The 24,283-nt window shown below is 34.2% G+C and overlaps 3 protein-coding genes and 1 long non-coding RNA gene across 8 annotated transcripts in view; 3 read left to right on the forward strand and 1 right to left on the reverse strand.

Annotated features, from left to right (window-relative positions):
• The window catches only part of LOC105117662 (pre-mRNA-processing protein 40C-like), a 12,489-nt gene extending 6,676 nt beyond the window's left edge, over positions 1-5,813 (forward strand). For all 3 annotated transcript variants that reach the window (XM_011015411.1, XM_011015403.1, XM_011015414.1), the window contains exons 10-16: positions 514-654; positions 772-878; positions 2,028-2,151; positions 2,605-2,745; positions 4,368-4,535; positions 5,049-5,171; positions 5,272-5,813. In XM_011015411.1, the coding sequence (XP_011013713.1) occupies positions 514-654; positions 772-878; positions 2,028-2,151; positions 2,605-2,745; positions 4,368-4,535; positions 5,049-5,171; positions 5,272-5,589 (1,122 nt within the window). In that variant the 3' untranslated portion in view covers positions 5,590-5,813. The remainder of the gene's footprint in view (positions 1-513; positions 655-771; positions 879-2,027; positions 2,152-2,604; positions 2,746-4,367; positions 4,536-5,048; positions 5,172-5,271) is intronic.
• A 6,420-nt stretch (positions 5,814-12,233) lies between these two features.
• LOC105117681 (transcription initiation factor TFIID subunit 15) lies at positions 12,234-16,443 on the forward strand. Of its 2 annotated transcripts, none has more exons than XM_011015424.1 (8): positions 12,234-12,539; positions 12,769-12,930; positions 13,065-13,411; positions 13,532-13,729; positions 14,483-14,566; positions 15,308-15,389; positions 15,469-15,595; positions 15,791-16,443. In XM_011015424.1, exons 2-8 carry the CDS (start codon positions 12,811-12,813, stop codon positions 15,997-15,999), a joined length of 1,167 nt encoding a protein of 388 aa, XP_011013726.1. In that variant the 5' UTR covers positions 12,234-12,539; positions 12,769-12,810; the 3' UTR covers positions 16,000-16,443. The 2 variants fall into 2 exon arrangements, with proteins under 2 accessions (XP_011013726.1, XP_011013735.1); XM_011015433.1 differs by having other exon boundaries at positions 13,535-13,729.
• Positions 16,444-16,646: 203 nt separating this feature from the next.
• On the reverse strand, positions 16,647-17,214 carry LOC105117694 (uncharacterized). Its single transcript, XR_840791.1, has 2 exons — positions 16,848-17,214; positions 16,647-16,803 (listed from the first exon to the last, which is right to left on the reverse strand). It is a non-coding gene; the product is annotated as an uncharacterized LOC105117694 (long non-coding RNA).
• A 2,654-nt stretch (positions 17,215-19,868) lies between these two features.
• Positions 19,869-23,367, forward strand: LOC105117700 (BTB/POZ domain-containing protein At3g19850-like). Of its 2 annotated transcripts, none has more exons than XM_011015459.1 (3): positions 19,869-20,297; positions 20,384-21,548; positions 22,800-23,367. In XM_011015459.1, the coding sequence occupies exons 2-3, from the start codon at positions 20,520-20,522 to the stop codon at positions 23,238-23,240; spliced, it is 1,470 nt and encodes a 489-aa protein (XP_011013761.1). In that variant the 5' UTR covers positions 19,869-20,297; positions 20,384-20,519; the 3' UTR covers positions 23,241-23,367. The 2 variants fall into 2 exon arrangements, with proteins under 2 accessions (XP_011013761.1, XP_011013753.1); XM_011015451.1 differs by having other exon boundaries at positions 20,397-21,548.
• The last annotated feature ends 916 nt before the right edge of the window (positions 23,368-24,283 follow it).

Consider the following 24,283-nt stretch of genomic DNA (forward strand, 5'->3'; position numbering starts at 1 on the left):
TTCCTGCTCAGTGCTCCTCCATGTAGATAAAACTTAATCATAGAAAAATGGCATCACCAAGATCTTCTTATTTGTTTCATTTTCCTGGTGTTTTATGAGTATGCTGATGCAACTTCTGGCACTGTGTACTAAGATGGGATCAATGTTTTTATAAAGATTAAGGACCTTGAAGTTATCTTGAACATTTAACAGGTTGTCTGTTCTTTTCTTCCATATTTGTCCTTTGTAGTTATGACTAGTAGCTGGAGGAGAGGGGCAATTGTGCTGAAGATAATCTGTTCCCATGCTGATGTGTTTTAACTGTTTATTTTAGAAAGTAGTTCCCTTTCCATGCTGCATGCATGCAGATTGCATACACCAAAGGGGTTGTAGTTCATGAACACTCTGCTTGATGTAGCTTCTGCGTTTTTTATTGCAACATCATGCATCTCTTCTCTGAATCACATCTCTGGTTATGGTATATGCAGAAGTTAATTTGTTGCTTTGTTTCTTATTTGCTCTGATCTCTTTCAGGCTATTCCAAGCCATTCTGCAAGAAGATCTTTGTTTGAACACTATGTTAAAACACGTGCTGAGGAGAAACGCAAGGAAAAGCGAGCAGCTCAGAAGGCTGCAGTGGAGGGATTCAAGCAGTTGCTGGAGGAAGCATCAGAGGTTTCCTGGATCACCTTCAATTTAATTGCCTTTTTTTCCTATGATTTTTTCAAACTCTCTCCAGCTTTGAAACTATGGAGATTGCAAATTATTTATCAACAAGATTTTGATTTTCAGGACATTGATCACAACACTGATTATCAAACTTTCAGAAAGAAATGGGGCAATGATCTAAGGTTCGAAGCCTTGGACCGCAAAGATCGAGAGCATTTATTAAATGAAAGGTATTATATGATAAAATGTCATGATATTTTTTTCAGCAACTTGGATGTGTTCTTTTTGCAGTAGACACCTACAGTCTATCAGGCACCTTCAAGTGTTTTGTGTCATATTTGAACCACTTAGGGGATGTCCATCAGTGAAGTCTAGTTGGACCCTAATTCATAGAATCCATCCCTATGGTGTTTGCCCCATGCTTGGTATGGCTGATGGTTGCACTGAGTGTGAATGTCAATGTGCCATCAATTTGTAAATTGAATTTCAAAGTCACTTAACTTAAATTTTGATCTCTAGATTGAAATTTATTTGGTTTAGTTGACAATCTCTTTCCTTCATTATCTTCATTCTTTTACCATATGGATATGTGTATATTTGCCCTCAATTTTGCTGTTCTTATAATAGTTATTGTTTACTTTGTGACTTTTAATTTCATTGTGCTTTTTAGTTTAGATTTTTAATTGGCCATATATATATATATATATATAAAATTCTACGCAGAATAGTTGGCCATGGTAGTTGATACACGGTTCAAAAAATACTTTTTTTTCAGCTGTTTTTTAATGAACTAGAGAAAGAAGATCCAGCTTGGAGATTGTTATGACTTTTTTTTATGTACTCATTTGGCCCTGCTCTTCCAATGCTGCATCATGTGACTTTTGGAATGTCCATTACTTGCTTTACAACCTGGGGTTCTGTAGAACACCCAGGCAATGATCAACCATGTATGCTTGATAGATATTGATGGTATACTGCTCTAGTGCTCTTAACCCTATGACTTAGATCCCATATTCTTGATATTTCAGCTTTTGTTGAAGGGGTGTTATGTGTCTTATTGTTCAGATTCATGTCCTATGTCAGTATCTCTGCAATATATGGTGCAAGATACTCTGCAGAGCTTTTTTCTGCATAATCTGTTTTACTCCTATCCTTACAGATTTATGTATTTGGTTTTCTAGCAGACAAAGTGTTTTGTTTTCATACCTCCTTTATACCAGCATGTGTGTGTGTGTGGATGGTAGGCTATGACCAGAGTTTTAGAGTAACTTCGGGTCCCCTTCAGTCCTTAAAGCTCTTTGTAATTACATGGAAAATGTCCTTAGGTTTTCGACATTCTTTGTATGACACTGATTGATGATTTTTTTTTTTTTTGAAAGGATTCATCTTTTGAAGAAGGCAGCACAGGAAAAGGCTCAAGCTGAACGTGCTTGTGCTGCTGCCAGTTTCAAGTCTATGCTTCGAGATAAAGGAGACATAACTGTTAGTTCACGTTGGTCCAGGGTATGTTATATTGGAGTGAGGTTTAATGTGATGTCTAGTTTCAACAAGATGTGTCTAGGGTGTTGTTAGATTTTTGTCTAGTTTGTAGGATCTTGAATGCTGTTATGTATAACTATAGTTGGATGGACTGATATGTAGGATGCAGAGGACTTTCCTGTGGAGAATGAGATGGAAATTTACTTATTCAATACTTATTTGGACATGATGAACTGAAAAGTTGTTTTGGGTAAAAGAATGAGTCTTTAACTTTGTCATATTGGAAGAAAGTAAACCAGCATAAGCAATGATTAGTGGGAAATATGGTTAATTTTTGCATTTGGACCACACAGCTGAGATAGTGATTCTTTGGGGATGATTCTGGGTTTTTACAAATTAAATTAACGCAGATGTCTGTGCAATCAGATAAATTTTGATATATAATCTTTTACTGATGTTAATTTGTGCTAATTGTAGGTCAAGGATAGTCTAAGGAATGACCCCAGATACAAATCTGTAAAGCATGAGGATAGAGAGGTTTTCTTCAACGAGTATCTGTATGAATTAAAAGCTGCAGAGGAAGCAGAGCGAGATGCAAGAGGCAAAACAGAGGAGCAGGTATAGACTGTTGGGTGTGCTCATCTTGGAAACTGCTTACTCTTTCATTCTTGACTATAGTCTCAGTAATTATTGCAGCAAATTCAATGCTTCCATTAGGCTTCTGTTCATTATTCTCTGTTACATGCACGTGAGGGATGTGCGATCTCCTTTCCCTTTCATAACTTTCCAAAATAAAAAAAAAACCTCATAACCTGCTACAACTTGACAGGTGTAAACAAATTTAAAGAAATAAAAAAAAGCTCAACTGTCCTGTCCTAAAACAAACTTCCTTGAAAACCTATCTAGAATACCAGATACCCATTTTAACAATTTTATTTTTTATTTATCAAAAGGAACAAATCTCAAATTCCTGGCAATAAAAAATTACCCTCAAATGATCAAACCACAGGTTTTTTGTTCCCTTATCTTGAAAAAACCCAAACTCATATTTGATCCCATCCCATATGCAAAACCCTCTTGAATCCCCATTCAAACCCGGATTTCCTTTTCGTCAGCTCTGTAACTGAACAAATTTTGGTGAGGGAAAGCATCAATGCCGGGTAATTAGGAGTCAGCTTCAACAACGACTAGGAAGAGGATTGACGCCACAATTGAAGCAGCTCCAAGTTATTTGGCATGGTGGTGATGGATAAGATAAGAGTGACATGAGAAGAGAAGGAGATGGTGATGAGAGGGAGAGTTAAAACATGTTATCTTTTTAGTTTTTTTTTTTATATAAAAAATACCTTTTGTTTTCTGAATATTTTATAATTACAAAAAAAAAAGAATTTATTTTCTTATTATTGAATCAATAAGTTTTGATTTTTTTCCTTAAATCAGTTTGCACATGTTCAGTTTTAATAGGTCTGCGTGTGCCCCTCACATACTTTCTAATGGACTGAATGAACAGAAACCTAGCGAGGTCCAACATTGTGTTGACCTGATAGTACAAGAGGTCAAAATCAGAAAGTTGAAAGGTCAGGGTTTAAGTTGGATTTGACCTAAAGTTCAGGGGGCTTTTGACTAAGTAGCCTTAAATCTATGAAACTGGCTCATTGTTTAAATGGTACCCGAACAAGACAATGACTCGTCCAGTTTATGTTGATCTATTGACAGCAATTGTAAAGCGGCAAGCATAATCTAGTTGCTGTTTGTTGTTATGTAAAAGAGGGTAAATTGGTAGAAAACAATGAGGATGTAGGTGATAAACAAGTTGAAATATTAAAGGTGACTAGATGCATGCTGTTTGAAATTTGTATCCTTGTGCATGGAAGTGCTTGATTTCACCAATATTTGAATTCCTTGTTCTTATTGTATGGATGATTTCCTTCTCTTCTAATAACATGCTCTTCAACTCTATTTTCAAAAAAAAAAAAAAAGAGGAAGAAGAAAAAGAAAAAGAAAAAGAAGAAAGGAAGTCAGGCCAAAATGTTCGTGTTTGATTAGACAAGCCTAGATGCATCATATAATTTTATATGTTCCATAGAACTTGTATTCTGATCTCTTCTAGTCGTGGTACAGTGGCTTGGATTTTTTAGTGGGGCACGTGGAACAAATATTGAAATATTCATTTTTCTTCCAGATAATTTTTAATAATATGTGGAAACTTATATTGATATGAGTGGTGTAAATGTGTCCAGCTCCTTTCCAGCTCAGTTCAGGGCAAGCTGAAGGAGAGGGAGCGAGAGTTGCGAAAACGGAAGGAACGAGAAGAACAAGAAATGGAAAGGGTGCGTGTGAAAGTTAGGAGGAAAGAAGCAGTTGCATCTTTTCAAGCTTTGCTTGTGGAAACACTCAAGGACCCTCAGGTTGGTTTTTGATAACTGTTGATCAAATTCTTGGTGGTACTAGACATATCAATGTCAAAAAATCATCCATACCAATTCCAAGATAATTTAAGAATTTGTTGCATATGTTTTCCATCTAAGGTTTGCTGAATTAGTTGACTGCATGGGTCCAATGACGCACCAAAGTAATAGTTTAAATAATACCTTTGATCCCTGTGTATGATGCGGTGCTGGCTAAACACTGAAAGCATCATAGACCATGCAATTTCTTCATCAGCTAGTAAATCTATTCTTACAATTTAAATTAAAAATGGATGTCATTCCTGGTTATTTCTTTTAATGTTTGCCCCAGAATACTGGAGTCCACAATGCTGCTATACTTTGACTAATTAGACAAAGTCTTTGAGATTCTGATAGTAAAAGTTCACTTCAGATTTTATGTGCAACTGACCAAACTTTTCATGGACATTGTTGCATGGGGCTTGAGTTTGTTTTGTTCCTTTTATAGTGCTGACCATTTGGCTTAACTGTTAGGCATCTTGGACCGAGTCAAAACCAAAGTTGGAGAAGGATCCACAAAGACGTGCAACAAATCCTGATTTAGATCCATCTGAGACAGAGAAGCTCTTCCGGGAGCACATGAAGATGCTGCATGAGGTAATAATTCTCAAATGGATTTGACTTGTGGATCTATATTGTGATCGTGACTCACTTTTTGACACATTTATCTGTCCTTTTTTCTTTTATGTTATCCCAGCGATGTACAAATGATTTCAAAGCTTTGTTAGCTGAAGTTATAACTGCTGAAGCAGCAGCCCAGAAGACAGAAGATGGGAAAACAGTCCTTGATTCGTGGTCAACAGCTAAACGACTTATAAAGCCTGATCCTAGGTATAACAAGATGCCTCGAAAAGAGAGGGAAACTTTGTGGCGTCGATATGCTGAGGAGATATTGAGAAAGCAAAAGTTTGAACCAGATCCGAAGGAAGATAAGCACACGGATTCAAAAAATAGAAGCGCTAATGATTCTGGAAGATACCAATCAGGATCAAGGAGAACAAATGACCGAAGATAACTTACTGAATTTTGGATAACTCATTTTATTTCTTGGTTAGGAACTAGGCTCTTAGTAGAATTTACTGGTTGCTACATGTTGGTCTCCCCGCTTTCTCCTATTCTGTTAAGAGGTCAGGTTATAATATACTTTTTTTGTGAGTGCTGTATCATATTCGAGTATAACTGAAACTTTTTTCCATTCAAAGAAAAGCATCGCGGCACCTTTTTTTTATTATGTGAAAATCACGCGCTTTTTGGTAGTGTCAGGCACCAGCGCTGTATTAGAATGATAATTATTCAGAATTGTGTTTCTCGGGGTCCTCTTGGCTCCAACACTCAGTTTTTGCCTCGTTCATCTTGGGGCGATGACGAGTGTCGTAAACAGGTATGCTACTAGTAGTTCTCTGGTCAATTCGAATCTACTGCAAAATATTGCCACAGATTGAGGCATCTTGAACTTCTAGGTGCGAGTAATGTTTACCCAATTTTTATTCACCTGTTCATACTTAGGCCTGATAATTGGCATTTCTGGTTTTGCATTCAACGTTGGACGCACTGCTCGTGGTTTAAGATCTTTTTTATTTATATATCTGGTTCAAAGATGGTTTTAAGAATCTCTTCTTTCCCTTCATCCTCCTCCCTCCCCTCGCTGCAGTGGGATCTGAAGTCGAAATATAACATATTGTAGTGCACTATCTGCGGTGAATGATTTGCCTTCAATAAATTAACAAAATAAAGCTAGAAGGCCTTCCACGCCCAGTACACACATACACACATCAGATGGGATGTTTTTAAAAATTTTGATTCTTCATCTTTTTCTCTCTTGAATGACTTGCTTTTGTCATCAAATTAATTACTAATTCATTATAATTTGCTATAGAAAAACACGATTAAAAATAGAGGATTAAAATGTAAACATGGCAAAATGATGGGTTTAATCTAGTGTTTGGTCATATTATGGCCATTAAAAAAATATTATTCTGTGTTAATAAATTTTATTTAAAAGAAAGTTTTGTTGAAGTATTTTTGGCTCTTTGTGTTGCCTAAAGATATATTAAGGTAAAGAGAGGATTTTATTTTTGGTTTAATTTTGTAATTTTAGCAGAATTTATGGGTATTTTGAGTTCATTTACTTATTAACATTATAAATATGTTTTAAGATATTTTTAAATGACAATAGATTAAAAAATAAATTTCAATAAAAAAAACCCCAAACATGATTCTTCGATCACCTCATAATCGAAAATTCATCATGTAGATAATCCATGTCTGCATTTATTTTTTTTAAAAAAAAAAAGAAAAAAGAAAGAAAAGGCGCAGCGCGCAGGCTTGGCCTCGCATGCCTGCGTGCATGGCCTTTTGTTCAATGGGTCACCTTTCCCCCCTTTTAGGCTTCTTTTTTATTATTTTTAAATATGGGATGCCCCACCTAGCAAATATTCAGCTTTAATTGAGATTAATTAAAATAAATAAAAAAATTTGTGGAGTTTTTTAATAAATTATTTTTTAAATTTTAATTGATTCTCAAATAAGATTAAAATGTTTTTTCTAATAGCAGTAAGTGTTTTTTATGCAGTTTTTCATGATTTTTTTATTTGAATTTTATTCAATCATTTTTATGGATATATCTATTTTTATTATTAAATATAGTCAAGTGCATTACTCATGTGTGATTAAATATATTGATTTACATTTATGTCTTAACAAGTTATAATTAATGTTAACTATTTTTTTCACCTTTTAATAGCATAATTCTTAATCTATTCAATTTAATTAACTAGTGAGTTATTAAGGTAGATCTATTTTTATCACTCTTAAAAAGTTCTTAGGGTACCAAAACTATATAAATATTTAATCCGTCTTCATCTACGTGCGGTAACTTCCTTGCTAGATGCTCTGCAAACTCAGCTGGAATTCAGCAAAAATGCCTGTATTGTTACATATATACACGAACATCCAACCTGATACTCCTGCTTTGGTCGACAACCGAGAAAAAAAGGTAAAAAATCGACGGCCTACAGGCTACACCAGAGGATTCCCGCAGGCAATCACCGTTTCCCGCGGGCTCCTATCAGTTGGCTGACCCTTTTGCATCATGCCATTCTCATTCAAATATTCAACAAATTCATCAGTCAGATATGGCCATGCACCTTTCAGCATCATAATTTGATAGTGTGGGGTCTTCTATCCTTGCAAATTCCAGCGGGGGAGACTTGAGACCAGGTGCCCCTTGAGATCGCTTTATCCTGTGACAATAAAAAAAAAGTGGATTCGATCCTCTCTTTTTTGATTTTATGATTATGTTTTGGCAAAAGCTAACGAGTGCTGTTGACGGTGAGGCTACCCATGACATTCGGTGTCCCGGACATATCCTTGGTAGAGTTCCTTCGTCATTAGCCTCTAGACTCCAGGATTATCCTTCAGTACAAGGTGGCGCCGTCCGGTATCATCAGAACTAAATCTCTAACACGGAGGAGCATCTAAGAGTTCTGCTGCAGAGGGTGAAGGCTTGAAAATATTCAACATTGAAATCTTGTCAGAATATTGACGAATTCCTGCCATTTTCAAGGGTTTATAAGTTTACTTCGTACATGCCTAATGGTAGCCTTGGATGCTTGGTTGCATCCATTTCTGGAGTCAGGTGATGCACAACAAGGTCAACCCTCCTTGAATCTTTTGAAAGATTGAACATTGCTATATATTGATGAGACCAACGCATTGGACTATCTTCATCACCATTGTGAAAACACCATGAGTCCACTGTGAATCGAAAGCCAAGTAATGTCCTTCTTGACGGCCACAAGACTGCCCATATTGGTGATTTCGGAATAGCACGGTTCGTTTCAGAATCCTCAAATCAGATTCAAACAAGCTCTATCGGAATATTAGGAGCTAGTGGGTTTGCCGGTCTAGTGACCTTTTCTACTCGTATTTTTTTTCTACTACTTCACTAGAATTCTCTATCTGATATTCAAAATAGAAGAAAATCTCTTCTCCTGCATGAAGTAATTCCATAGCTCGCATTAAGAAGAAAAGTTCTGTAAATTTCTCTTTCAAAGAATTCTAACTCAAAAAAAAAAATGATCCTCTCCCTGCCTTTTCCTTCCTGTGAGGTTCACAATAACAGTGTTGCCAGAACAAAGAACATACAGAAATAAGTACATTAATTAAAGCTATCAAGTCTCAAAATCTCTTAAGTGACTACGAAGATGCCAAGCAAGCTCCTTTAATCCTATAATAAAAGAATCTCTACATGAAAAATATATAATAATAGTAAAAAAATTAAAAAAAAATAGTGGGTTTTTCTAACAAATCAGGTACAAACTTGGAGAGATTCTCCGAAGAGATGAATATTGCCCAAAAATTGCATCCTCAAATTCCCGATACACCGACGCAATTTAAAAATGAGGACTCTCTTGCAGAGGGATTTGCAGAATAGTTTACATTTCGGGTGCCAAAAAATTACCTTTCTTCGTGCAAAACAATCCATAGAATAAGGGAACAAAATGCAGATGATCTCACAGCAGTTGCAGATGAGACCTAATCCCTCAAAGTTTTGTTTTTCCAATAGCATCCTTATATACCCCCAATTAATTACCAACATGTCAAGAACTGTTAAGGATTGAAAACATTCAATGATAGGGGATCAAAAACAAAGATACAGAGAAATGCAATGTTCAATATAATATTTGGAAGCAAAGATCATTTTGGTGTCAGGAATTTTCTTTTCTTTTCGGGTCTACGTGGAAGAGAGGAGATACAAAGTCTTTGTATTCTAGTTGAAAAAATGAAAAATTATCGAACTAATTTCAGTCATGAAAAATATTTGTCTTTGTGTGACGGGTTCTTTTCACTCGGAGGACTTCAATTGAAGCATAGTTATTAAACGATCCGGGGATTGAACGGACCAAGAGATGGGGTACTAGATTTTATAGGTCAACTTAAATTAATTTGAATTAATTTTAAAAAATTAAAAAAATTAAAAATTTTAATATTTTATATAAAAAAATTAAGAAAATATATAAATATACGCTATACATATAGTAAATAATAAAATTTAAAAGAATATTTTAAAAAGTTTTTTATCCCATATTAAAAAGATATTATATTAAACTTTTAAATTAAAATATTTAAACAAAATTTTTTTTTATCCTATATTAAAAAAACATATATTTTTTTAATATAGAATATATATACTAATGGGTTTTAAATTTCACATTGAAAAGATATAATTTTTTTCTTGTAAATAGAATATATATACTAATAGGTTTCAAATCCTACATTTGAAAAAAGAAAAAAGAAAGAAAAAAACACTGGGTCTCGCTCGGTCTCACCCAAATCACGGGTTGACCGGGTTTGGCTAAGTCATTGTACCAACCAATCTTTTAACAAACCTAGATTAATACAGCTCTCAGATCGACCTGCCGAGTCATACCAGGTTTAATAACTATAAATTAAAATATTAAATAATCTTCATGATATTTTTAAAAAATAAATCTTATCTCGAAAAGATTTTGAAAATCAGGTTGAGTTTTGTTCTTCCACTAATATTTTAAGTATTTGGTTACTAATAGATTTATTTGAATTTTTATAATGTTTTCTATTTATTTTAAGATAAATATGATATTTGGAAGCAAAATTTAGTTTGGTATTGAGGATTTTGTTTTTCATTTTAGTCCATGAGAAAAAGAGTAAATAAAAGATCTTTGTATTCTAATTAAAAAAAACAAAGAAAGTCATTGGGTTAGTTTGAGCCAAGAAAAAAATTTGTGCAGGTGTCATAGGTTGCTTTCAATGAGAGGACTTCAATTAAAGTATTAATTAGATGATGTTTAGAAAAAAATAGATTTTATCTCGAAAAGGTTTTGAAAATCAGGTTGACTTTTGGTTTTTTTATTTATATTTTAAGTGTTTTTTGACCACCAATAGATTTATTTGAATTTTTGTAATATCTTCAATGTATTTTCAGATAAATATGGTTGAAAAAAAAAAGGTTTTGGATTAAAAAATCTTCATCTCTAATTTTCTTGCAACAGCAGGCTATATGCCATCGATTTTATTTTGTAGAAAACAAGGTTTGGCTTAAAAAATAAATTCGAGGATTAATTATCATTAGTAGCTGAGTGGTCGAAGCTTCAATTTATTGAACGTCCATGCGCAGGTTCGATTAAATAATTGATACTCTTCTCACATGTTACTGTTTATAGAATAATAATTTTTTTCCTGTTATTATTTTTTTCACATTTTTATATTGAATTTATTAAAAATTAAATTTTATTATTTATTTTTATTTTCTATATATACATGATTATTATAATCCCAAAAAAACTCTGATATGTATTAATGTTTAATTTCATGATTGTATAATATTTTTATATTATATTTTTAAATAAAAAATAATATTTCCTACTATTAAATAAAAAATAGTTAAAAAAAATGTATTATTTTAAATTAAATTTTATAATTTATTTTAATTTATTTTTTTATAAATGCCATAAAAATATACCAGTATTAAGCTCATGATTGATTTCTTAATCATTTATTTTTTAAATCATATTATTAAATAAAAATAATTATAAAAAACATAATTATTAATAATTAAACTTCGTGATTTATTTTAATTTATTTTTATGGGGCTAATGTGATCTCGGAAAAATATCTTGATATTGAGTTTATATTCAGTTTTACAAACTTTTATTTTTTATTATATAATTAAATAAAAATATTTTATAATAAATCAAGATTATTAAATACAATAGCATTCATAACTCATATGAATTTGACAAATTAAACTGAGTTAATTTAATGTATTATAGTTTTAATATTAATTTTTTAAAATTATATCATTTTAAAAATATTTTTAAAATCAAATTATATTTTTATTATTTATCTAAGTTTTTTTAACTCATCAAATTAACTTAGTTATATTATAAATTTTTTTATAAAATTTAATTTAATTTAAAATTTAAGCTGGATAAAAAGAATAATGGAGAGTTTTTAAGTTTGGCTTATTAAACTAAGTGTAATGGTATTATATAAAAATAAATAAATTCTCTTTACCTATATATCATTTAATTGTATTTTTTTTTTATCTTGCTATAACGGGGGATTATCTTGTAAATTCTTAATGAATATAAGTTGATTTAATAAACAACAATATAATTTTAATTGTACCATAAATATAACCGGGCTCCTGGCTCTAATAAAAGATTTGCCCCTGACTACTTTTTTTTTCTAACTTTAGTATTAATTACTTGATTTTAGACTTGCTTTTTTTATATTGTTATCTCATAAGAGATTCAAAGTTTAACACAAAATAACTTTATTTTTGTTATCAATATTTAGGTAAAAAATTTAAAACATAAAGTTATTAAAAATATTCCCTTCTCAATATATTTTTTTAAGATATATCATTTTAATTTTCTTTAAAATATCTAACTTGTTTTGAATTAATATTTATGATATATTTATTTTGATTTATATAAAATTATTTTGTTTTTTATAAAATTATCACAATATAATAACTTGATTTAATTTAATAAACATGTCAATATTTTTTTTAAATATCATCACGATTATTTTTTCTTCCAATCATATTCTTTAGCATTATTTTTTTTTCTATTTTTTTAATCAGCCTTTTCTTTCTCATCTAGGATTTTTTTTTACTTTTATTTTTTATGTTGAAAAAAAAAAGAGATCAGGGTTTTTAGCTACTGTGGAAGCACTCGCTCGCTCGCTCCATATAAAATCCCTCCGGAGTGATAAAAAATAGGTAAGGAGGAGTTGGAAGCAGAACAGACAAACAGCTATCAGCAGAGCTTCTCGTCTCTTCTCCTTTTATTTAGCGGTTTTTCTAAATTAGTGTAGTGGAAGTGAATCGATCAAGAAGCTACCCTAATTTTAAATCAATAGATCGTGATATTGAAAACGGCTCAATTTGATTCGATTCTCGAACCATCTTCTCTAGAGGTGCATTAATTAGGGTTTATTTTTTCCGTTACCATTTTTCTATTTATTGCTTGAATCTGTGTTTAATTTTAACCTACCCTAATTGTACTAGTATATGTGGATCCTATACCTCTTGTTTCGGTGAGTTGATAATTTATAGTCTTGTTTATGAGTAAAATTGAAATACAGCCCTAATTTAATGTTTTGTGTATTTGTTAGGCGAGGAATTGATTCTTTTTTTTTTTGCCAGGGGTGTTTGTTGGTGTCTCAATTTTCATGAGATTGGAGTAACATGGCAAGCTATACAGGTAAAGGAGCCCCTTCTAATGGGACAATCTATGTTAGTAATTTACCTGAAGGGACCGATGACTCTATGTTGGCTGAACATTTTGGCACTATTGGGTTGTTAAAGGTATGGGTTTTTTCCGGTACTATTTTATTTTTTATTCTTAGAATCTACTGCTACTGTTTGCTTTCATTTTCTGTTGAGGGCTTTGCTAGTTTTTTATGCTCTTATTTATTTTCATGCTCTGTTGTACTGAATAGAAAGACAAGCGAACTGGTCGGCCTAAGATATGGCTGTACCGTGACAAAATGACAAATGAGCCGAAGGGTGACGCTACAGTTACTTATGAGGATCCTCATGCTGCTCTAGCTGCTGTTGAGTGGTTCAACAACAAGGATTTTCATGGTAATACAATTGGGGTATTTATAGCACAGTCTAAGAGCAAAGATGACCAGGCGTTTAACCCTGTGGATGATCCAAATGATTCTGGCGTCCTTGAGGAAAATGCCAATGATTTGAATGAGGGTGGGGGAAGAGGTAGAGGACGGGGCGATGCTTCAGGGAAAGCATGGCAACAGGAGGGAGACTGGTTGTGTCCGAATACAAGGTCTGTGATGTGATATTGGTGAGCAGCTCTTTCTTGCTCTTTTTTTAGCTCTAGTCTGGATTTTTTGGGGTTTCTATGGTATCTAATATGCAAATAGCTCCTTATGCTTTATTGTTGTAGCAGTTGTTCCAATGTAAATTTTGCATTTCGTGGTGTGTGCAACCTCTGTGGAAGCGCTCGACCTTCTGGTCCATCTGGTGGTGCTGCTGGAGGTGGTGGTCGTGGGAGGGGCCGTGGTGCCAATGACTCTGGGGCCCATGGCCGGTCAGTTGGTGGCCCTACTGGACTCTTTGGCCCAAATGACTGGCCTTGTCCAATGTAAGCTTCTGCTTGCCAGTATATCATAATTTGTTTGCTTTCTTGTGCTATTCATTGATTCTTTAGTGCCATGCCTCTTGCTATTTAGTCTCTGATCGGTGATCAAACTTGGTTCATTTCCTCTGTATTTTGCTCTACCATTAAATGAAGTGATTGGTGATGGTCATGTTGCTGTATCTCATTATACAATCTAAAGCACTGACCAGCAGGAGAAGATTGTGAGGCTTAGTCTTAACTATGCAGAACGATAATGCTTCCTGTAATTTTATTTTTTTGAGGTGGATCCAAAAATTGACACTATGAGCATGAATACTAGCTGGATATGCAATGGACTGATTTATGATGCTTGATTTGATGAAGCTCGTTGAAGTGTAGCTCCCGTGTACCATACTATCTAACTAACAAGTGATGAGCTTAAGAAAAATGGGTTTATGCTGATGGCATGATTGTGTTTGAATGCTGAATTTTATGGAACATGTGTATGCGGGTGAACGCTCCAAAGTTCCTTGCTGTTCAGTCGAGGGTGCGTAGTTGATGCTACTGTAATTTACTGATTTTATAATAAGATTAGTTGGTAAATATTGTGCTTCAGACTTGTTAATTGTAAAATCATCAGTGGTACTATTATCTTGAAGATATGTGGGTATATTCTTTGTTGGCAGCCAGGTGACACCTTCTAATTCATATTGTAGGCTATATGCAGCCTCTTTTTCTCTGTGTTACTTATGTTTCTTTTTTGTTTTTCTATTGCAGGTGTGGCAATATCAACTGGGCAAAACGCATGAAGTGCAATATTTGCAACACCAATAAACCCGGTCACAATGAGGCTGGTGTGAGGTATTATATGACTCCTAGTTCATTGGCTGAATTCTCTCAACACATCATATGGACTGCGTGATGTAGAAAATTGTCAACTTTCTTTGTCAATCTAAAAATGGTGGTGGTAAAATTTTTTTCTCCTTTCATTATTTTTCCTTTTACAAGGGTTTCTTGGTTATGAACTGGGTATTGGAGGCATTCGATCTAGGCATCATGAGAAAAATACAAATACTAAGAAAGTATTCCTGAATGCTTGCATGCTTACTAAATGTGATAGATGGATTTAGGCTACTAAATGTGATAGATGGGTTTAAGATCAAAAAGATATCTTCGGCAGTCAAGGTATTATGATGCTGACTCATGATAAAAATGACTCTAAGTCGCAAGAAGATAATAGACAAAAACGATTAAAATCATGTTGTATTTGTTGAAGAGAAGATTGATTTTGATTTTAAGAATTACTCATAACTTCCATAAACAAAGTATTGCAGTGTTAGCAGCGAACTGCATACTCACAAGTTTTGTCTTCAGAGTCATAAATTATTTTAAAACTCAAATTTGGTTTACTGTACCTTAGTTGGATGGCTAAGCGATAGCTGAATCGTATTCGCTTCCCTACTTTATGTGAACTCCAGTTCTTACTGCTTCTCTTCTCTCTTTTGACCACACATGTTACATTGTCAAAATGATATGTTGGGTAAGCCTTGGATATCTTGTACAAACAATGCTAAAAATATGTTCATATCTATAATCACACAGAGGAGGACGAGGTGGTGGTTATAAAGAACTCGATGAAGAAGAATTAGAGGAAACTAAGCGACGACGAAAAGAAGCTGAAGAAGTGAGATCTTCTTGCGATGTTTTGACTTTCATATTATTCAACTGATTCTTATTATATAGTCTTTATGATCCAATAACAGGATGATGGAGAGTTGTATGATGAGTTTGGAAATTTGAAGAAAAAATTTCGGGCCAAAACTCAACAAGCTGAAGCTGGCAGGGTGCTTCCGGGTGCTGGGCGTGCAGGTTGGGAGGTTGAGGAATTAGGTATGTGAGCATCATGTTATCTTTTATTTTTTTTTATTTTTAAAATGTGTTAAAATAAAGCACTTTGATCTTATATGCTCGTCTATATTATTCATGGGCTGGAGTTCTATCCATTAGATTTGGATAGACACTGGAGCATTACAATTTTGCCTGGACTAAGTTATTGGTGCCACTAACAAAAAGATACATTGCCAGGTGCTGTTGATAAACACGGGAGAGAGAGGAGCAGAGAAAGAGGGAGGGATCATGATGATAGGGAAAGCAGCAAGACTCGAGAGCATGATGATAGGGACAGGCGCCTTAGTCGAAGTAGGGAGAGGGATCGAGGAAGGGATCGAGATCGAGATTATGAGTATAGCCGAGACAGAGAATATGGGCGGGACCGGGACCGGTACCGATACTGAAGATAGAAGCAAAGGTTATCAGCTTTTGTCCTCAGTTTGTTTTGGTTGTTTCTTTGATGTGAAGGATGCCATTAGATATGAAGCTTGCTTTTACTGACATTTGATATGAAGCTTGGTTTGCTTGGCATTTTTGTCCCTTCTCCTGCTATGTAACTTTGTTGAGTTATTCTCCCCGCTGCAACCATTGATGGAACTAGGAACTGGGTCATCCAAGCTCTTGGTGTTAAATATACTGGTTTGAAATTGTTTCTAATGTCATCCAAAGTCAAAATCTGACTGGTGTTCTTAAATGCTCCTTGGAAGTAATGGCAGAAAACTTCCGGTGGTGGCAAGATCATGAGCTCAACATCACTTGGTGTTATGGCATGCTAGTAACATTGATCGTATTTGGCCAATGGCTCATCGTGTACTGATTGCAGTGCTATATGATTGTTTTCTCCTTCATCTGAGTCCTCTAAGCTCCACATAAATTTGCAGTGCTTTAATCAGTAATGCCACATTATTTTTTGATGAGCGAAAAATTGCTTACTAGTGAGATTCTTAAATCAAATCGATTTGCTGTTATACTTGTATTTTCGCAACAATGAACTAGGATTATACGACTGATTTATAGCCCACATGGATTGCAAGATCAAGTTCAAGTGTGGTTCGCTAACCTTCACCTCTGGCATTGTTAATCTTTTGGTTTCAAAGTGACCCTGTCACCGTATCATTCTCAAACGAATTTACATCAAAATAAAGAAATACGAGGCTGTGCGAACGTGTCTGTATCTGTATCAGAGAAAGAAGAAGCCAGCAAATCTTCTCTCTCTCAGCATCTTCAAAGCCAGCAAAGATTTCCCCGCAACCATGCCTCTTGCCTCCGATAAACACACCGGATCCTCGTCCAATTTCATCCCAGCTCTTTTCTTCTATGGATTTTCGATTTTGGCTTCGTCGATTGTTCTCTCGCTCGTTCTGTCTATTTTTATAATGTTGGGGTTCGAAAGCTCTGATACGATTGATAATGTCTAGGACAAGGTGTAGGGATCCCACCGGATCAGCAAAGGCTTATCTGCGCCGGGAAACAGCTTGAAAGTGGTCCGTATCCAAAAGGAGTCCCAATCTTCACTTGGTCTTTCGCCTCCGAGGTGAAATGCAAATTTTTTACGAAGACACTACCAGGAAAAACCATCACTTTGGAGGTGGAACGCTATGATTTTACAAGTTAATATTTATTTATTATGTGAAATTATGTAAAAATAATAAAATTAGATTGAAATCATATAAAATTTGGTAAAAATATATTTTATTACTATACAATTTTACAATACTTTTAAATGTTCAATTCTTATTTTTTTTTCATTGCATATCCTTGTGTTTATTCACTAACACATAGCCTCACTATCATTTATACTCATGGATTCTTTCTTTGGTCAATAGTGTATGAATGAAAGAAATATAGTCTTGTTTAAACTTTTTTTTTTACCAAACAAATAAAAAATTATCTATTATGAAAAATAACTTTGAAAATTTTTATTTTATAAAAATATTCTTACGGACAAGAGTGACATATTATATTCTAAAGTTTAATTTGTTCGTAATATTTAAATACCATAGTTTTTTAAATGAGTTTATAACATTATAATTTCTAGATAAAAAATTTCTACCAAGTTCGATATTTGGAGTTTCAGGCTTTACAAATAACGAACGGGCGGGTCGAATAAATTTTGTAAAGTCAAAGTTGGGTTGGTTTAACTAGCAAAATTATTGGGGCTGGGCTTTGAATACTGGGTTTCTCGAAGCAACCCATGAGATTAGACGAGTTCAACTTTCAAGTTTCTCGGATCAACTTATAACTATAATCTCTAATCTCTAGGTTTAATTATACTTAATCCCAATTTGGCATTTGATATTTCGAAAATATTGGCGTCCCTTCATTCAAATAAATCTTATATTTTATTAATTTCGAGTTCCAAGAGAATACATGACATTTGTTTTATTGGTTCTGATTAAAAAAATTATTGAAAAATTTAAAAAATATTTCAAATTTTTTTTAAAAAAAACACAAATAATTTACTTAAAAAAAATGTTTCAACTGGTTCCAGTTTTATGAAAAAAGTATTAATTTATTAAAAGTTTTAAGAAATAACAAGGAATTCAAAGATAAATAGAGTTATTATTTTCTGGTGATTATTATTTCTTAAGAAATTGATCATTTTTATTTACTCATGCTGCTATTGTTTTCTTTTTTCTTTTTATTTACACTATCAAAAAAATAAACTTTACTTTAAAAAGTAAACAAGATAAAAAAAAATTGATTAAGGGATTTATGTCATTTTTTATATATTCCTTATGGCTATTTTAATGTTTGTTAGTTAATTTTTATTTTATTTTATTTTATTTCAAAAGACAAATAAATATCTTAATAAATAGATAGATTTTATGTAGAAAATAGAAAATAATAAATTTCATGAATAAAATAAAGTGAAAACCATGAATACCCAAATTGTATATTTACTACCATCAAATGTGTTTCATCATACCTTATCGTTCATCAAATATTATTAAGTCCACAGTGGACTCTTGACTTATTGGTGCACAACTTCAATTATAAAGGCTGTCAGGTCTTTATATATATATTGATGGTCGCATTAATCCTTGGCTTTTACATGTATTAAGTGATTTACAAGACCTTCATGATCACCATGATATTGGCTAATCGATAGGTGATAGCAAAACTAAGTAAAAAAACATTTATTTATTTTTCTAACCTTATAAAATAAAATGTTTTTATAGTGTGAATAAAAAATAAGACATCATAGAAAAATAAAAAGATTACCATTTTTTTTTGTAAGAGAGATAAATTAAATGAAAGATTAGATTTGAATTAACAGCATCTTAACATTCAAAGGTCAAGCCGTGAAATGTCCAAATTGGAACTCCATACTTTCTTCAAACTCCTAAAAATACGGCAACACATACGGGCTCTAGCACTCCGCTGCAGTATCTGATAACCTTTTTCTTTTTTCTTTTTTCTTTCTCTGTGTCTCTCAATATTTCTTTGCAATTTTTTTTAAAACTAATATAGATATTTAAGTTAGTTTATAGATACTTTAATTAATTTTATAGATTTTAAAATTAATAATTAAATAAATTTTTAATAATTCTTAAATGTACATAACTCAAACAGCAACTTTTAGGATTTTTTGCAACTTTTTGCTAGCTTTTCACACCTCCTTTTCTTTCTGGTCCATAATAATGTCTTCGCACAGAGAGGAGGGTGGGGATGCTGTTATTGACGCAATTTGAGAGCCCCTTTTGGCTTCAAGCAATTCTACAACACGCCTTATCCATAAATAGCTAGCTACAAGACATGGTTGTGTTGCTTCTTCTATATATATATCATTTTCTTTTCACATGAATTGTTATTATTATTAGGTCAGACGTCTCTGCCGGGCCCCTCTCTGCATGTCCCAAAAGCCTAAAAACTCCCGTGGGAGTACCAAGCCAGAGCCAAACACAGAAACCAACAGATTGCATATGTATGCGTGAGACAAGAGGGTAACAACACAATACAATAATGAAGAGCGATCTTGTTGACCTGCAGCCAACTACTCGTGTCTTCTAACTACGTTTAAACTTTAACGGACAAAGTTTCGTGTCTTCTCTTCCCTTCGGCGTACCAACATGGTGTTTCTTTTTTGCTTACAGAACCACCGTGCTTTTTTGTTAGCTAGCTTCATAAATTCCATGTTTTTTTTCCCGTCTTTCCCTCTAATTATTTTTAATGAAGAATCATCCGCTACTTGGAGCAAAAAGGAGTATAATTTCATTATTCTTGCAACAAGTTATGCTTCTATATATATATATATATTACCTCAATTCTATTTATGTTGAGTTTTTTCTGAGTAAATATTGGATTTTTTTTTTTTTTGTAATGGCGTGAAAATCACTTTCAACTGCTTGCATAAATAAACATCTTTCACCGTCACAATTCTATTCTCAACCACGTCACAGTGAAAACCAACAGTACTGTCAAATGGAGCTTAAATAACTGCAATATTTATCAACCGTGAAGCTCCTTGGGGGTATCACAAAATTATTCCATGAGATAATTGTATGCTATATATATATATATATATATATATATATATGCTGTGTCTTTCCTTGTTTACTGTAATCGCATATCCTTTAAGCACTTCTCACCGTCAGACAAACACAAGTGTCTTGGTTACATCCAATGCAAAGCAACAATGCCGCAGCTCTGTGATCTTGTAATTCATGTTAACGGTCAACAAATATTCTTTCTAAATCAGGTAATGCATACAAAATCTTGTTAAGTAACTGCTAGTTTCTTTTCTTCTTTGAAACTTTCTAGGCAAAATTTTCTGATTGTTCACAGTTCAATCTTGCAGAAGATTCTATCTGCCTATTCAGGAAAGCTAAAGAAGATCATCGGGAAAGAAAAGAGAAAATCCCAGATTAAGAATTTGAGTATTGGAATTGAGAACTTCCCTGGAGGCCCAGATGGGTTTGAGATGGTTTCAAGATTCTGTTACAATCATGGCAAGATCAAAATCACAGTTTCAAATGTGGCTCTTCTCCATTGCTGTGCAGTTTTTCTTGGCATGACTGAGAATTTATCCCCGGGAAATCTATTGAAACAGACAGAGACATTTCTTGATGGAATGATTCACTGGTCTTGGCATGATATAATTGTCAGTCTCAAAAGCTGTGAGTCATTCTTCACATATTCATATACATCTGGACTTGTAGAAAAGCTCATTTTTTCACTGTTGGAAAAGCTTGCACAGAATTCAGATATTGCAACTCTTATTGCTTCCTCTTCTTCCTCTTCGTCGTCTCCCGAAACTGCATCTAGGTTCAGGTTTTCTTCCTCAGCTAAAACCACTCCTGAGTCAACTAAGCCAGGTTCATTGAGCAAACAATGGTGGTTTGATGATTTGATCATATTACCTCCAATGATTATTGAAAAGATAATAGCAAATATGGGGGCTTGTGGAACTGATAACAATAGCTTTATCCTCACAAAGTTCCTACTCCACTACCTGAAAAATGCCGTACTTCGATGCAAAGGTGGAGCAAAAAGCTCTGTTTCGTATTCAAGAGCAGACTACGCTGGTCTTGCAGGCACAGCTGTCCATGGGGTGAGCAGAAATTCATTTTCTTGCAGAGGCCTGTTTTCAGTATTGAGGATAGTGTCTGGATTTGGTCTGAGCACAGATTGCAGAGCCAAGCTGGAGAGATTGATTGGTGGGATGCTTGACCAAGCAACATTGGATGACTTGCTGATCTCTGGGCATGATGATAGGGGTGTTTTTGATGTTAATCTGGTAATAAGATTGGTGAGAATATTTGTTAATAGTGATTTTCTGTCCTCACAGAAATTGAAGAAGGTTGGCAGATTGATTGATAAGTACTTGTGTGAAATATCTCCTGATCAAAACCTCGAGACCTCAAAACTTCTAGGAGTTGCAGAAAGCTTACCCGATTCTGCAAGAGATTGCTTTGATGGGGTCTACAGAGCCATTGATATCTACCTAGAGGTAAGAATTGAAAACTTTTTTTTCCTTTTTTGTCTCTCTTATCGAAGATGGCCAAATAATTGATGGTTCGGATAAAAAAGAGGGAAACAACAGACAAATTTAACAGCTGAGACAAAATCGCCCAATAATCTGTAATTATGGTCTTCATTAGTTTAATTTAATTAAAATCATGCTTTAATTTCTTGAGTTTCCTTCCCTTAGCTGATCATCTGGGGAGAAATACAGCATTTTACCCCTTCAATAACATCGAAAAACAAATCTATAACTTGTCATTTCAAGCCAGACTCAGGTAGTGTGTGTGTGTGTGTGTATTAATTTTATTTTTTTTGTAGAAACAAAGGCATCAGCACTGCTAGACTGGATGCAGTGAACCATTTATGCCATGAACAAAACATCTTACCTGCACGAAACCCAGTTTACTAGAAAAAACACAGCACAGACTCTGCTATTTCTGTGAAAGAATTTCTAACCATCGGCTAAATGTGTTCTTTTCCACAATAAAGGTGGTTTGTCACATAGGGACGGGCCGACCTTTGGCTGTCCAATCCAGCAGTAGTGGATGATAACTTAATTATTTATGGCCCGGCCAACCACGTATAAGTTTGTGCACGTTCTTCTTCTCAACTGTAAATCTTTTGTTTCTTTCCCTTTTCAAGTCCGTGTAACTCACGGCGACTCTTTCTGCTACCATCAAGATCATTTGTCGTGTGCTTAAACAGACAAGAACTCACAGATTTTTCAAACAATGGATTGACAACAAACAATCTGATCTCTTACTTCTCCAAGGGCCATGCTACTCATAGTCTAGTGTTCAGGAAAGTATAAATGCTTGTCTGGTACAGTATGGACGCCAAATTCTTTACCTTGTGCCAAATTGATGAATTGAAGTCGAATGTCACTTGAACCTGGTATGGTATGGCTTATTAGTTTGCTAGCTTGTCTAAAGAGTTTTCGCTATTCTTTCACTTCAAAGCTATATAGGCTAGCAAATAATCCCATAAACAAGAGAATTTGTTTTGAACATTTGTGATGCTAATTGTGCCGAGAAAAAATCACTTTTGGAAAATCCTCATCTATTTTATGAGTGAATCGCCCCATATACCTAATGTTTGGGATTCTTTGAAATCTATTCCGATGAGCAAAATATATAGAAACTTGTTCCTTGATTGATTACGATGAATCATGAAGTCAGTGTGATCAGATTGTGTAAATATAAATCTTTTGATTCATTCTATTTGTGGGAATTTGCAGTCTCACCCAACACTTTCATTTGAGGAGCGATCAAGATTATGCAGCTGCCTAAACTTTGGGAAGATGAGCCTTGAAGCATGCAAAGACCTTGCCAAGAATCCTAGAATCCCTCCAAATATTGCAGTTCAGGCACTCAAGTCACAACATTCTAAAATACCACAAAGTGGTTACCCTGTCTCTGTCAAAGACGTTGAGGGTCCAAGCACGAGCAGTTCCTCCGGCCACATGGTCTTGCACAGTGATAACGTTGAGAGGCTTTCACAGGAGACGCAAGAAATGAAAATGAACATACAGAGGATGCAATGGAGGGTGATGGAGTTGGAGAACGCATGTAGGGAGATGAATGGTCGGGTCTCAAAGGTTGTTAGGCAAGATGTCAATGTCACGAGTAGGACTCCCCCTTATAATTACAGTAGATCACCTTTCCCTAGACTATGTTGAACTTAAACCTCTCCTTCTCTCTCACAAAAGTAAGACCAGGGATACATGTATATCATCCACGGATATCAAATAAAGACTTTAATTACAGCCCGATTTGATGTTATGGTAAAAATCTAACTTTGAGGAATTATTACTGATTCTTTAGTTATTTTAGTAAATTCCTGTATTACCGATGAACAAGAATTCTCAATGCAATTGAGATCTCTACGTAACTGTAACCTTATATTGCTGGTTTTTGAATCACAGTGAAAGGAAGTTGCAAGAAATAAAACAAAGAGAAGCTGGAAAGTGGTTTTCTGTTTGATTAATAGAGTTGCTGCGTATAGACTACGATGCGCAGCATGTTTTTTCCTTCTCCTTTTTTTCTGGTTCACGAGCGCCTAGAATTTTTTTTTGAGAATTTGATACATTTCCAAAAAATAAAACATTTTAAAAAACAACTCACTGTTCATGAAATTAAACCCAGATTTATTGAATTCATTCAGGCTTCTCATCTTAGAAACAGACAAACGTCTTCGTTTCCTTGTTCGATATGAAGTGGAGAAAGGAGCCCCCAAGCACCGATTCGCCCATGGATGTCCTTGTTGATACATTCTCATGACAGAATTGTCACAACGCAAGATGGCCCAGGAAAAAAATGCATTTCCTTAACTTCTGGTAATGGAAAGATACGATACGATCAGAAATTCAGAAACCACTAGTGGCAGCCTGTGGTCCTTTTCAAAACAGTCGGCTCGACAAGTTCTTGGTGGTGGTTTGTCTGTACATATATTATATATCTAACAGATACAGATGAGGGTGACCGGTATTGTCAAGATTAGTAATCCCGTGATCGCATTCACTGATTAACGAGCTGAAACACCACCGTAAGAAACAGAGCACCCACTTAAGATTGTCATAAACTCATGCTCTGGTCTCGTACTTAAACATCACCAACTTGCGTCTTTACAGCTTATCACTCTCTGTAGTCTTGGCCACAGGAAAAAAAACAAAACAAAAAAAAACTCCACTGGTTAATCACGCGACTGTCCTGCGAACTTCAC

Source organism: Populus euphratica, unplaced genomic scaffold (assembly GCF_000495115.2).
Source record: "Populus euphratica unplaced genomic scaffold, PopEup_1.0 scaffold5.1, whole genome shotgun sequence".
Classification (NCBI taxonomy): domain Eukaryota; kingdom Viridiplantae; phylum Streptophyta; class Magnoliopsida; order Malpighiales; family Salicaceae; genus Populus; species Populus euphratica.

Excerpts from the sequence above, each read along its gene's own strand:
- LOC105117700 (XM_011015451.1), top strand. The coding sequence starts at position 20,235 with ATGCCGCAGCTCTGTGATCTTGTAATTCATGTTAACGGTCAACAAATA. Across the intron at positions 20,298-20,396 it reads AAATATTCTTTCTAAATCAG|AAGATTCTATCTGCCTATTC; the intron begins GTAATGCATACA and ends TCAATCTTGCAG. Across the intron at positions 21,549-22,799 it reads CCATTGATATCTACCTAGAG|TCTCACCCAACACTTTCATT; the intron begins GTAAGAATTGAA and ends GGGAATTTGCAG.
- LOC105117681 (XM_011015424.1), top strand. The coding sequence starts at position 12,811 with ATGGCAAGCTATACAGGTAAAGGAGCCCCTTCTAATGGGACAATCTAT. Across the intron at positions 15,390-15,468 it reads GACGAAAAGAAGCTGAAGAA|GATGATGGAGAGTTGTATGA; the intron begins GTGAGATCTTCT and ends ATCCAATAACAG. Across the intron at positions 15,596-15,790 it reads TTGGGAGGTTGAGGAATTAG|GTGCTGTTGATAAACACGGG; the intron begins GTATGTGAGCAT and ends ATACATTGCCAG.